Here is a 13,557-nt window from a genome sequence, read left to right on the forward strand (position 1 = left end):
TTCTGTGAATTGGGAACACAGCCCCCAGCAGTCTGGCAGATGTGGATGGTGTCTGATCCTGTGGGTTTAGCACCATTCATGGGTACCCTCCCACGATGTGAGGGTCCTGGGCTCACAGAATGGGAGGAGGCAGATGTGGGACACCAGGCAGTGACGCAGACAGGGCGCCCCACCCCTGCCTTGGGCCTCAGGCCTCCAGGAAGCTGGGGCAGGAGCCCAGGCAACATTTCCTGCTATTAATGGAGCGTAATCTAAACAGGCCCTAATATTTACCTCTAGACGCCTCCGGCCTCAGAGGGTGCCAGACAGTGAGAGTGATGAGCCTCATCTAGCCACCCCTCCTGCCCACCTGGGGGTTCCCTGGACAGAGGCTAGAGACCACGCAGTGTGGGAGGCAAAAACTGGCACCTAAGGGCCTCAGGGTTGAGCCCCTTCCCCAGCTAACCCCCAGAGCCGCAAGTCTCCTCATCTATGAAAAGGGGTGATAACCTCAACCTCTCATGTTCAGGGACCGGGGTGCTCGGCCGGCACTCTGTAGGCCCCAGGTACTGTGCTCGTCCCTGTCTCGGCTGCTGACACATCTCCTCCGTCTCCCCTCACATCATGCCTCTGGTGACACGATAGGATGCCCCAGGGTAGGGCATTCTGGCTGCCCTGCCCACCTCCACCCTCTCTCCTTGGGTGGGCATTGTTCTACTGGTCTGTGCCGCCATCCCAGCTGCGCACCCACACCCTGCCCACAAGTCTGCCACCTGCGTCCCCTCTGTCCCCTTCCCATCAGAGTTGGGGCCCTCACAGGGACAATGAAACCATGAACTCAGTGCTGTAGCCTTCCACAGGACTTTGAGAGGAGGGGGGACCCAATGACCCCCCGCCTGTCTGCCAGTCCAGGAACCATGTTGTGGGCAAGATGGGAATAAACAGTTTTAATTCAGGACAAGGACTTCAGTTAAGGATGTTGTTTACATCGGATATAAATACACACACCATTTCATGTCACTTGGGTGTTCTGAAAATCTGGGAAGGGAGAGCATGGGGAGTGGGACCCACAGAACTCACACCCTGGCCTCATGGGGCTCAGGACAGTTTTGGTCTGACCTGCAGGCTCCTGTAGGCCCCACAGAGAAGGGAAGGGGGGGGCTGCTATCAGGAGGGGGCCAAGCGTCGGGGGGTCTGGGGGGACTGGCAAGGGCCTTGACAGACCCAGCTCTCTAGCTGCAAGGCAGAGGAGAAAGCAGAGTGGGGATGGGGATTGAGGGTTCTGCATGGGGGGCTGTCAGGCTGGGTTCCCAGAGGGCAGCAAGCACCCCTTTCAAGCGTTGCAAGTGGGAGTGGGAGTGGGAACCTTCCTCTTTGACCCTGGGTGTCCTTCTCCTCCAAGGCTGAGAAGCCTCTGAGGCCCCAAAGAACCCAGGCTGAATGGTGAGCTTCAGAATTGGGGCCAAGGAGGGAGGGCCTGGCACACCCACCTTAGCGACTCCTCCTCCTAGAGGAAGGAATTGTTCCAGAAAGATTGCAACCCCTGCTCCCCTGCTAAGCATAGCGGTCAGCTGGTGTCAGCCTAATTAGTATTAGGCACACTAATTCACATGCCTCTTTAGTGTGAATTAGAGTGATGACCAGGAATGGGACCATGCTGGGGGAACTTTGATGGGGGCAGAACAGTGGCAGGGAGAGACATGTGCTGTAAAAGAAGGGGGGCTGTAAAGCTTCATGTGAAGCCCGGTGGGGCCCCCCAAGGCTAGGCTGCTCCCTGACCCAAGCTCTCTTCTCATTGCCCTGGGCTTCCCCATACCTGTGGCCCAGAGAGGTCCTCACAGTACAGTGGGGGAATCAAGGTCAGAGGAGAGTGTCACACTCCAGGTCACATGGAGAGATGGCTTAGGTGGGGCAAGGGGGAGCCAGTGGGTGGTCCTTGGGTCTGGCATATTCCATGCAGCGTCAGGGACTACCCACCATGCCTGGCCTAGTGGTCATGGTGGTGCCCACTGCTCCTTAGGTACCTGGGCCCAGAAGCAGCCCAGGTGGGGTCCCAGTTCCACCACCACCCTGCTGGGCATTCATGTGTCTGGGCTGACACCCCCATCCCAGCTGCCCCTCAAGGGGCTGGAGTAAGCTGAGCCTTGGATCACCCATGTACTCACTCTGTGATGGCCCTTCTCCCTCAGTTTCCTTGTCTGTAAAATGGGTGTATACACAGCCTTTTCATCTTCCACCCAGGCCCCTCTCTGGGCCCTGAACTTGGGAACTGGATACTCTGCCTACAGCGGAGCTGCGAGCCCTGGGCTTGCCTGCCCTTCCCCCTCCGCCTGCTCCAGCCACACAGGCCACCACCACCCTGAGCATCTGCCCTGCTTCAGTGACTGTGGCCAAGTGTGGGGGTGGGGCTCTGACCACGGGCTCCCCTCCTCTAAAGCTAGTCTGGAAAGAGCTTGTGGGAGCTTAGACACATGACAGAAGGCCTGTGGGAAGCAACCCTGGAGTCCAGCTTAGAAGAGGCCATCAGAACCCCAAGCCAAAGAGAGTATCTCTGTGAAGCCATGAGGGACATGGTGGCCAGGCCGGAGCAGCTGGAGTTCTCCCTGCCTTGGAGGGGAGATCAGAGGGCTCTTTGTGTGGGGAGACAGTGGCCTCGGGGTGGCAGACTTGGGCCTTAGTTGCTGTGTGACTTCATTCTTGGTTTTCTCATCTGTAGGATGGGCCATGAGCCCTGTTGTTGTCCTAGGACAGCAGGGTTCGGGGCTTGGGAAGTATCGTGGAAGGAGCTCCAAGGGCATTGGAGGGTGAGCTGGGCTTTGGTTTTGACCCTGCTGTTGCCTGGCTGTGGCACCTGTGTACGTCACTTAACCCCTCCAGCACCAGGAAGTAGATGAAAAATAGCCTCTGCGTTGTGTGGTTGTGTCGAGTGTCAACCCAGGGCTCAGAGTTCCTGCTCACAGCGGTGTGCCTGCCATCTCACCACACAACCCACAGGGGCGTTGACGGGGGGTGTCTCCCAACATTTACGTCCCCTGACATTTTCTCTCTGTCCTTATCCCTCTACCCATGTGAATGAGGCAGGGATAGAGTGGCTCTGGAGGTTTTTAAAAATCCTGTCAGGAATATTGAGTATTTAAATAATTTTTGTCCCTTTTTCTGAGGAAGTCATCCTGGGGACGCAATGACAGGTGGGGAGCAGCTCCTGGCTGCCCCTCTGAGTTTTCAATGTGCACAATATACCCCAGGGACAGCACATCATTGGCCTTCTGGCCACCACACCCTTGGAGGACATTGTTAATTGACCCCAGCACAGTGGCCTTAGAGTCTCAACAAAGAGCACCATCAGTCTGTCAAGATGAAACCCATTTGCTGCCCCGGTCATGGCTGGTGTCTGGGCAGAGCCAGACCTTTGGCTCCTTGTAGGTCCCCCTAAGCCTCAGGCCCGTTGGCCAGAGCCTGGGTGAGGGCGCGAGGGCAGGCACTGAGGACGTGATGATGGCCGGAGCCCTTGGAGCTCTTGGGCATGCTAACCACGTTGCCACAGCTGGGCACACTCTCAGCTCCATGCTGGTGGAAGAGGCCACGTACGGTGGCCTGGAAGCCGCTGGTGACAAAGCAGTAGACAATGGGGTCCATGCAACTGTTGAGGCTGCTGAGGGTCACAGCCACATGGTAGATCACGAGGCTTGCCTGATGTGGCATGTCAGGCCACAGGGCCACGGCCACCTGGCGGGCATGGAAGGGCGTGAAGCAGACCAGGAAGATGACGAGCACCGTGAGCAGCAGCTGCATGGCGCGCACGCGGTGCTGGCGGCCCTGGTGCAGCAGGCCCGGCCGCGACAGTGCACACATGATGCGGCCTGTGAACACACTGATGACCAGCAGCGGTAACAGGAACTCCAGGACGGTTAGTGCAAACACGCGGCAGCAGGGCCAGCCGCTGGCTGTCACGCCCAGCACGGACAGGGTCACGGCCCCCGCGGCCAGCCACACGAAGGCGCACACGGCCCTGGCACAGGCAGGCTGGCGCCAGCGACGAGAACCCTCGGGCTGCACGATGGCCAGGTAGCGGTCCACACAAATGCAGGTGAGGAAGAGGATGGAGCAGTGCATGTTGAGGAAGTAGCCGAGGACATGTGGGAAGGCACAGCGCAGGCAGCCCTGGGCACCGTAGAAGACGGCAAAGCGCGTGGGCAGAGACAGGCCCACCAGCAGGTCGGTCACCACCAGGTTGATAGTGTAGATGATGGATGGTGTCTTAGCCCTGGTGCGGCAGCAGAAAACGTACAGTGCCAGCCCATTGAGAACCAGCCCTGCCAAGAAGATGGTGCCATGCACTGCCATTAGCGCCAGCCATAGGCCTGGGAAGGCAGCGTGCAACTCCTCGTCCAGCAGGGCAAACAGGTGGAACAGGGGCACCTCGGGCATGCTGGTGTTGGTCCACACTGCCACGGCTGCTGTGGCATTGGGGGCTGCCACGGCCGAGGGCTCTGCTGGAGATAAGGAAGGCATGACGGTGCCAGTGCGCCCCGGGCCTGGAAGCAAGGAGACAGGGTCATGGAGGCACTGGCCCAGCATGGGGCACTTCCTGGAGGCCTGGCCCTTGCCTGGCTTGTGGGCCCCACATGTCCAACGTTGCTGCTTTTGTGCCTTTGCTTGTCCTGAGCCTGAAATGCCTACTCTCTCTGCTCCACCCAGACCGGGCGGCGAGCTGGGGAAAAAGGCATGGGTTTTCTTTCCTTTTTTTTTTAGAGACAGTCTCACTTTTTACCCTCGGTAGAGTGCTGTGGCATCACAGGTCACAGCAACCTCCAGCTCTAGGGCTTAGGTGATTCTCTTGCCTCAGCCTCCTAAGTAGCTGGGATTACAGGCGCCTGCCACAACGCCTGGCTAAGGCACGGGTTTTTAGAGGCAGACGTGGGTTCAAATCTCAGCCCTGGAACTTGCTGGAGTGGAGCTTTGGCAAAATGCTACGGTTTTGGAGACTGCCCTTTTTGTAGTAAGGAAGTAAAAACACTTGTCACACAGCACTGTCCTTGGGAGAGAAAGAGAAGAATGGAAAAAACCCAGCTCACACCTGCACTGCAGAGCTGGACTCCAATCCTGGTCCCGCCACCTACTGGCTGTGCATTCTCAGCAAAGTCCCTTACCCTCTCTGTGCCATGCTTCTAACCTGCACCGTGGGGGTCCTGCTTCTAGGAGGAGTAAGTGAGCTCATCTGGACAAGGTCACGGTGACACCCCTCACGTAGTTATTTCTGCTGAGACAGAGCCCCCACCAAGGGAAAATGTGGGAAAGTGGGGATGTTTGGGTGACCCTCAGCCCCTTACCCCCATGGCCCCGTCATGGCCTGTCCCCCAGGTTGTACATCTGTGTCCACCTTCTCCCAGGCCCCGTCAGCTCAATGCCCAGGATGAGGGTCCTAGTGAGGAACATTTCCACCAGGGCTGCACAGGGGCTGAGAACCAGTCCCACTGGGCAGCCCAGCCCCCTGCTAGTGCTGAGAAGCAAGTGCCCTCCTTATCCCCCAACCCTGCAGAGAAGGAGACAGACCCGTGTGGGTGGCTCTCTGGGGCCAGAGCCTGGAGCCAGGTCCCAGCAGCAGACAGGCGGGGTGTGACTCAAATAAACACTGTGCTCCCCCATCCTGGCCTAGCAGTGGGGGGGCGGGTGGGGGCTGAGCCAGAGCCGCCCCCTCTATTTATGTTTCTGCCCATGCATGTTTAACTCAGCCATGATTTATCCCTTTATTTATAAATGAAGGGTTAACAGGACCCCACCTCCACCCAGAGCCAGGCTGACCCTCCAAATAAGGACATTTCTAGCTTTTTCAGGAGAAAGGAGAAGCCTTTGGAGAGAGGCAGCAGGGAGGGTGGGCACATGGGCCATTTGGGGTGTGCTGTGCCCTCCCCCAGCTGCAGGGGCCTGGAGAGACCCTTCCCGCTCCTGATGTCCCCCCATGGCTGTCTGCTGTAAACAGGCTGGACACTACCCACTCTCACTGACTAGTGTGGCCTCGGGCAGCAGGCTCCCTCCGGCTGTCCCACCCCTATGGAACAGAGACACTGAGTCCTGCTTCCTGGGGGACCCAGAGACCAAATGCCCGGCCTAGCTAGAGGTGGGCACAGTAAAGAAATGCTTGCTTTTGGAGGGTCAGGTCCTGCAGGGCAGGCAGCCACCCCTATGGTCAGTCTCAGAGGTCAGCATCTGCCTGAGGTCACCTAGTGTTTCCTCTGCCTCTGGGACCCCCGTCCCAGGATCTGCCCCCCTGGACCAAGCCTATGCCTGGCCACCCCACCATGCGCTGGCCCAGGTCTGGCTCACAGTGTCCTCCAGGCTGGCTTTCTGCCTCTGGCCCCTCGCAGGTGGGTGTGGATGACTTGCTCAGTCCTCCCCCAGTCCCAGTGGGCTCAGAGAGACAGCGAGTTGGGGCGGGAAAAGACCGTCTGCAGCTGTGGGGTTGGCAGTGAGGGGGGATGTGGCTGGGCACCCCCAGGAAGGAGATGGGTGCCATCCAGTGTGTCCCCCTGTGCTAGGACAAGATGCTGGAAGGAAAGATTACAGAGGACCAAGGGCTGGTCCGGGGACAGCGTGGCATGAAGTTATTTTTGGATTCCCTTCTGCATGCCTTTGGTTTTCCAATTTGTCTGCATTAGGCCTGTACTAATGTCACAATCAGAGACAAATAATAAACATGACAGAGCATTTCCTCTGGGAGACAGTTCCAGGATGATGCTGGCCCTGGGGATTTTACGGCCGGCCAGACAGGCTCACCCACAATGCCAGGAGGTGCTGGGGGTCCAGGCCAGGGATATGGGGCTCAGGGGACCCTGGAGTTGGGGGATGGGTGGACTTGCAGGACAACAGGCATATAGCAGGTACATGCTGATTCTCAGTTCCAAGAGTCTGAAACCTGATCTTAAACACAGCTAAAGCCCTGATCGTGGTTGCACACTGAGCCTCAATTCCAGTAACACGGGGAACCTCGCTTCCTGTGACACTCGGAGCCCAACCCTGGTAACACGCTCACATACATACTGTGCCCTGATCCTGGCCGCAGCCTGGGCCCTTCGCCTGGGCTCTTCACGCCTGCCATCTCTGCCCTCTTCTCCTGCCAGTCACTCATGCCTCTCCAGCACCCCCACCTCTTCCCTCCACCTCACCTCTCACAGCAACCAGTTTCCTGACTTAATTATCAAATGACTGCTCTCTGGGGTCCTCTACACACAATCCCTTTTGTTCTGAAGGGGGTGGACTCCAGACCCCAATATTGGCCCATGGAGGTGGCCCTCCAGTGAGTGCTTAGAAAGAGAGAAAGTTCTGCTGTTTGTGGGGACATTCTGGGGACAGCTTGGCCTTGGCCCTTGGGAGGGCCCATTTGAGAGCAAGCAGTCATGGGAATGCAAGTTCAAGTCTGGCCTCACATCCCTTCAGCTGAGGTCTTGGCCAGGTCAGTGGGGCCTTGCTGTCCTCATCGGTTACATGTGGTCAGGGTGCCTTCCACAGCTGGGCCAGGAGGCCCAGGCTGGTCAGCATCTGCAGCCCAGCTGCGGGGCTGGAGAAGATGAAATTCTTCCTCCCATTCCTGGCAGGTGCCCTGGGCCCACAACTCGGGCCAGTCAGCCAGAGCTCAGTGGGCAGGGGCCAGCGCCATGTCCCTGTAGTGCCCAGTGTGCTGTGGGGCTCAGGGCTGGGAGGCTTCTCAGGCTCCGCTGGCCTACACTGAGGCACTTCCCTGGGGACACGGCAGAGGGGAGGCCACAGTCAGCAAAGGGAGACATGGTCTGGAATGTGGCCACCAAGAGCCCCAGCTTTGCCTGGGCTGCCCTGTCCACACCTGGCTTGTCCCTGAACAGGCCATGGCCTTAAAGTCTCTGAGCCTCCACTTCCTCACTATGAGGGGGGCCAGACAGAGCCTGCCCTGGGGGCACTGTGCCCATGAGAAGCACATGGCAGGTACCCAGAAACGGGAAGTGGGCTGGGGAAAGCTCCTGGCCTGGAGTCCTCTACACACAGAGAGGATGAGGGATTAGAGAGGACCAACTTTTTTTTTTTTTTTTTTATTAAACTGTGTTAGTTTTTTATTGTTGTTGCAGTTTTGGCTGGGGCTGGGTTTGAACCCACCACCCTCAGTATATGGGGCTGGTGTCCTACCCACTGAGCCACAGGCACCTCCCTCTTGCCCCAACTCTTGAGCACAGAGCCTGGACCCAGTTCACCCAGAGAAGGCCTCCTGGTGCCTCTCATGGCCCCAGCCAGGGAGCGAGGGTTGTGGCCTTGGGTGGGCCCTCCTGGGTGGGCTTCTTGAGCCTTAGTCTCTCCTGCGCAGTGGGAATGGCAGGATTGCACCCATTGGGCTGTTGCCAGCCTCCTCCAAGATGAAGCACTTGGTGTATGTGTGGTCTGGGGGGGGGTGCGGGGGGGATGCTTTGCCCTGCTATGCCCCAACCTCTCTGGATGGGCAGAGCCAGAGCCCTGCATGTGTCAGGGGTCTTAGGAGACTTTGCAAAACCCCTCCAGCATAAAATAAATACAAAAGGAAAAAAAGAAAAGAAACCCTCCAGCAGAGGCCGCAGAGGGTCAAGGGAGAAGCCCCCACCCCATACGGAGCAGATGGCCTTCTGAGGAGGGACTTCTGGGGCAGGGGTCGTCCTGGGGCTGCCTGAAGCTTTAGGAGAAGAGCGCACTAGATGGCCCCAGCACACTTGCACCCTTGCCCGCCCCTCCCCCCATTTGACACCCATCCCATCTCACGCTCTCACGCTGGCTCCCTTATCTCCCTTTCCAGTATTATTGATGCCCACTCCTGGGACCTCTTCCTGGGCTCACCTCCTCCAGGAAGCCTTCCTTTCCTCCCTGGACTGGCTGATGCCTCTCCCTGCTGCCCTCTCCCAGGGTGTCCTGCATGTCCCCCATGCCAGGGCTCATTCTGCTCTGCTGCTATGTGCCACACCCTCTCCTATCAGACTGTGAGCTTTCCGTGGATGGCTGGTGGGTGCGGCAGAGCCCCCATCTGCTCTACCTGGGAGTGGCATCCGTATTTCTCTGGCCAAATGAACTCTAAGCGAGCCTGGAAAGCTGACAGAGGGAGGCCTGGTTTCTCACATTGGCATTTGGTGCTCGCCGACCAGCTTCTGCCCCCAGCTCCACCTCAGGACCCACTAGCCTTCCCAGATGAGCAGGGCTGACACCTCCTACAGGAAGACTCCCTCCCCCACCAATCACTTGGCTCTTAGGACCACACTTGTGTTTCCCATACCCTACCCCCACCCATGACCTCCCCCATCCCACCTTTGGTGGCAGCAGTCTTTAGCCTAAGCCAGCTCCATCACTCACCACCTGTGAGGCCTTGGGCATGTCATCCTACTGCTTGGAGCCTCAGTGACCTCACCTGTGATTCTGGGAACCATATGTGTTAAGTGAATGCATGAAATCAGGCAGTGCTGTGGACTGGACGAGATGCCCCACGTGGAAGGTGCAGAGCTACAGAAAGAGTTTCTGGTTTCCACACATGATTGGGCCCTGACAGGACCAGCGTGCTCACGGGCAGGAAGCGAAGAGGCCCAGGCTATCCAGGGCACTCCGTGTAGGACTTCTCAGAGCCTTTGTGCACTCATGACCCTGGGAACTTTCCTAGGGGAGAGGGATGACCATCTTTCCACTATGTCACTTGACCCTGCCCCCTCTCCTGGGACTTGTGTTCTACCCAGCCAATGGCCATGCCAATATTTCATGCCCAGAGCATAGGTTGGGGGCTGCTGCCTCACTGGCCACTCATAGCTCACTGGATCCCTACCGTGTGGCTGGCAACAGGAGGACAAGACCCCCAAGGCTTGGGATGCTGGCACTTACTCAAGGATGGTGGGTGGGGGAGGGCTGTGCCTACTTTTTCTTGGGCTCCTCTCAAGTCCAATGCACGGTCCCTGTGAATTCTCTCTTGGCTGCCCAGCTGCCCTGTGGATACCTCTCCCCGAAGCCTCTCTGCCTCAGCCCTGCCACATGAGGCCAGGCAGCCCAGTGGGCTTGGCCTCTTCCCTAGGCAGCAGGTGGCTGTCAAGCCTGCCTGGGAGTCTGGCCCACGACCCTGTGTGTAGTCCAGGAGGAGCAGATGTGGAGCACTGATCCAGCCTTCTCCTCGCCACACTCTAGGGGCCAGCCGCCACAGGGCACCTTGCGTCTGAATGGCAATTCCAGCTTCTACACATGAGAGACTGGGGCCTAGAGAGTCAGTGATGTGCCCAAGGTCACACAGCACAGAGTGGGTGAAACTGGGAATCAGAACGAGGTCTGCAGTGGGACCAGGCGTGGGGTGGGGAGCAGCAGGTCTGGACGTGGCCTCTCTGCACTGGAAGTTTGCACACAGGGTGTTCTCAGGGTGCTGGTATGTGCTGAAGCCTGTGCCCCAGACCAGGTGATCCCCATAGCCTTTCAAGGACGAAATAGCCACTATTGGGGGAACCATCTGCCTATTTATTTTTATAATTATTCTTGGTTTCGTGGCGTCTGCGTTAGAGCATTGCCTGCTGTTTTTGGCTGGTCTGAGCCTCTGCTTCTACTGCCCAGAGGCCGCTGTGCCCTTACTGAGTCCTCCAAATGGGGCCAGACTGGCCCGGGTCACCCCATAGCTCCCAAGCAGCACTGAGTGGAAACTGTGCCCCCCGACCCCCACCAGCAGGGCCTCATCCACCCCAGCTCAGGGATCAGGGTAACCCAGGGGCGAGGGCTGAGTAGGGCACCTGGGCTGTGCTTGAAGTTCCCCTTCTGGGAGCACCTTTAGCTGAGACCGTGGCTCTGAGGGGCGTGCCAGGCATCTCTGGGCATGCAGCCCCAAGGTACTGGCTGTACTTGGAGGTCCTGCACATCCCCAGCCAGCCCCTGCTGCTCCGTCAGCCAGGATCATGGTTCACCTTTAGTCTGGACAGCTATAGCTGGTACAGCCCCTGACACCCACTCCGCCAGCTCAGCCTCTCTAGGGGCACCAGGCCCAGACTCCCACAGTGTGCATCTGCCTGGCCTCTGCTTTGTCCTTTGCCTGAATACCCTTGGCTGGCCCTCTTGACCTTGTATGTACCATTCCCTCTGCCTGGCTCACTGTTCTCTCGTCACTTGGTGAAGGCTCCTGGCACCCACAGTCACTACCCCACTGGACCCCATACAGCCCTCCCTGAACCTTCTGACACACCTCCCTGGTGGGGAGGGCGGTAAGCCCACACTTCACAGGCACGTGCTGAGATGATTCTTCCCAGATGACTCCTCCCAGATGCCCCAAATAGGTGCCGCTGGCCCCTTTTGCCTGTGAGGAAACTGAGGTACAGAGGGGTTAAGTTGAATGTCCAGGGTGGGGGAGCTGGGCTTGACCCTAGCCTGCTGGTCTCTCTGCCTGCCAGTGTCCTGGGCTCAGCTCAGCTGGGCACACAGCAGACCCCTCTGGTCTGTGCCTTGCCGCTGAGAGCCACGATGGCCCTGCTGTGCCGAGAGGGGCTCAGAGGCTTGGGGGTGGGGTGGCTCACCCCTGGCCACACTGCCTAGTAGTCAGGACCGGGCAGTAATTAGGACCACGCATTTTAGATGTGTCAAACTGAGACTTAGTAGCATTGGGGTACAGAGGGTTTCTGGGCAGATCAGGCCTCTCCTTGCAGAGCTCACAGCTAGAGGTGGCGGGGAGCAGGCTGGTCACAGGCAGGACAGGCCTTGGGAGGGTCTGAGAGGACAGTGGTCAGGGCAGTGGGGAGTACAGTGAGTGGTAGGGGCTTCTGTGCTGGGTACTGTGGAGGTGGCTTAGGCTCTTCCAGAGTGAGGCATCCCTGAACCCCGCTGTCCACACAGCTTCACCTGCCTTATTTTCTTTGAAGCTGTCCCACTCCTCCAAAGTTTCACGTTTATTTACTTTCCTGTTTATTGTTTTCCCTGCTGCACTGGGAGTGCTGTGAGGCCACAGCTGCCTGCCGGGACTACAGCAGAGTGTGCTGACCAGTTGAATGAGTGATTGCCAGAAGCTGGCTGAATGAGTGATTGCTTAAAGCCGCTCTGGCCTCTTTGCCCTTCAGGGTCCTTTCTGCACAGTGAATCACTCCTCGTCCTCACTCAGGTTATCAGGGGAACAAAGCAAGACCACCCTACATGCTCCTGGCAGGTGCTGGGAAGAGGTTTGACCCCACCCACCACCTCCTCGCCCAGCTGCTTAGCGGCACATCCTGCCTTTGCCGATGGGCCTGAGCTGTGTGGCTCAAAGAGGGGCAGTGATCTGCCCATGGCCACACGGCCAGGCAGCCCTTGGACAGCAGGAGAGCCCCTGGGTGACTGTCTGTGGAGGAGAGAACATGGGGGCTGTGGCCAGCACCCCTTCCAGCTCCAGTCCTGCCACGGCTAACTAGCTGCTCTCTGTCTACCCTGCTGGCACCCTGGCCACTGGCCAGTTCCCAACCGCTACCCCCCTGGGGACCCTGCTCCTGCTGCCTTCTCACAGGGCAGATACACCCCTGAGAGCTGGGCCAGGCAGTGCCAGTTTCAAGGGCTGTGCTGGGGGCTAAGCAAGCCAGCCTCCCCAGGCCTCAGTTTCCCCAGCCCTAAAGAGCTTCAGCAGAGGGCCTGAGATGAGGAATGTCAGGGCTGACCCTTGCGGGGGGAGTGCCCTTCTCTGAGCTTCCCCTCAAGTCTCAACCCCCAGCCCTGTCCCAGACTGTGGGTGTAGGTGTGGCTGAGGCTCTGCGCTTGCCAAGTGGCTCTAGGGTGCCTCAACCCCTTCCCTGGCCCAGCCTCTGGGGCTACCCATTGCCTTGACAGGTGGGAAAATTCAGGGCCTGCTTTGGGCAGCAGGAGAGTCTCAGTGAGAGTGGTGAATGGTGAATGAATGAATGAAGTCCAGGGTAGGGTGGGCACCCAGCAGCACAGCCTTCCCTCCCCTCATCCAGCCTGGCCAGCTCGCCTGCCCTTTCCCTGGCCTCAGCGTCCTCATGGCCGCAATGGCTCCCTGGTGGGCAGGACCTTCTCCAAGCCCTGGTCTGGGGCAGTTTCTCGCACCTCTGTCCTCCAACTGCGTGCCTAGAGGGGAGTGAGGACTCCCTGGCTCCCAGTAGCTTAGGAGCCTCCTGGGGAGCAGAGAGGGAGGCCAGGTGGCCAGCCCAAGGGGGACACTCACCACGCCTTTGCCTCAGCGGCTGGAGACAGTGTGTCCACAGCTGCTCTGCCTCTGCTTGTTGGATGTGCCTTCCTAGGGCCTGACTGACGTCAGGCCTGCTTGGGGCTCCTTTTGGGCAAAGGCAGCCAGTGGGGGCGGGGCAGGCTCCTTCCCCGCCCCCAGGAGGAGAGAGGCTCAGGGCCCAGAGGGAGGGAGTCTGGGTTGCCAGAGTCCCCACGCCCCCTTAGAACAGAGCGGTAAACTGAGGCGTGGGAGGGCCGAGACAGGCCTACTGTCTGGGAGGGTTGGTGGCGCAGGGGAGTGTTGCCGTGCCCTGGTGGTACAGCTGATTTGGGTTTTCTTCCTGGGAGCGACATATGGAGACCCAGGGCAAATGTCCCCGAGGGAAGCCTGTGCCTCCTGGAACTCAATCTGGTTGACACAGACCGACAGCAGAGAGC

General features: G+C 58.8%; 1 protein-coding gene across 1 annotated transcript; it reads right to left on the reverse strand.

The window, feature by feature from the left end:
• Nucleotides 1–924: 924 nt before the first annotated feature.
• GPR20 (G protein-coupled receptor 20) lies at nt 925–13,180 on the reverse strand. Its single transcript, XM_053559052.1, has 2 exons — nt 13,118–13,180; nt 925–4,514 (listed from the first exon to the last, which is right to left on the reverse strand). Exon 2 carries the CDS (start codon nt 4,489–4,491, stop codon nt 3,409–3,411), a length of 1,083 nt encoding a protein of 360 aa, XP_053415027.1. The 5' UTR covers nt 4,492–4,514; nt 13,118–13,180; the 3' UTR covers nt 925–3,408.
• Between the last annotated feature and the right edge of the window lie 377 nt (nt 13,181–13,557).

Source organism: Nycticebus coucang, chromosome 13 (genome assembly GCF_027406575.1).
Source record: "Nycticebus coucang isolate mNycCou1 chromosome 13, mNycCou1.pri, whole genome shotgun sequence".
Taxonomy (NCBI): Eukaryota; Metazoa; Chordata; class Mammalia; order Primates; family Lorisidae; genus Nycticebus; species Nycticebus coucang.

Bases quoted from the DNA above. Each gene is read 5' to 3' on its own strand.
- GPR20 (XM_053559052.1), bottom strand. From the start codon at position 4,491: ATGCCTTCCTTATCTCCAGCAGAGCCCTCGGCCGTGGCAGCCCCCAAT.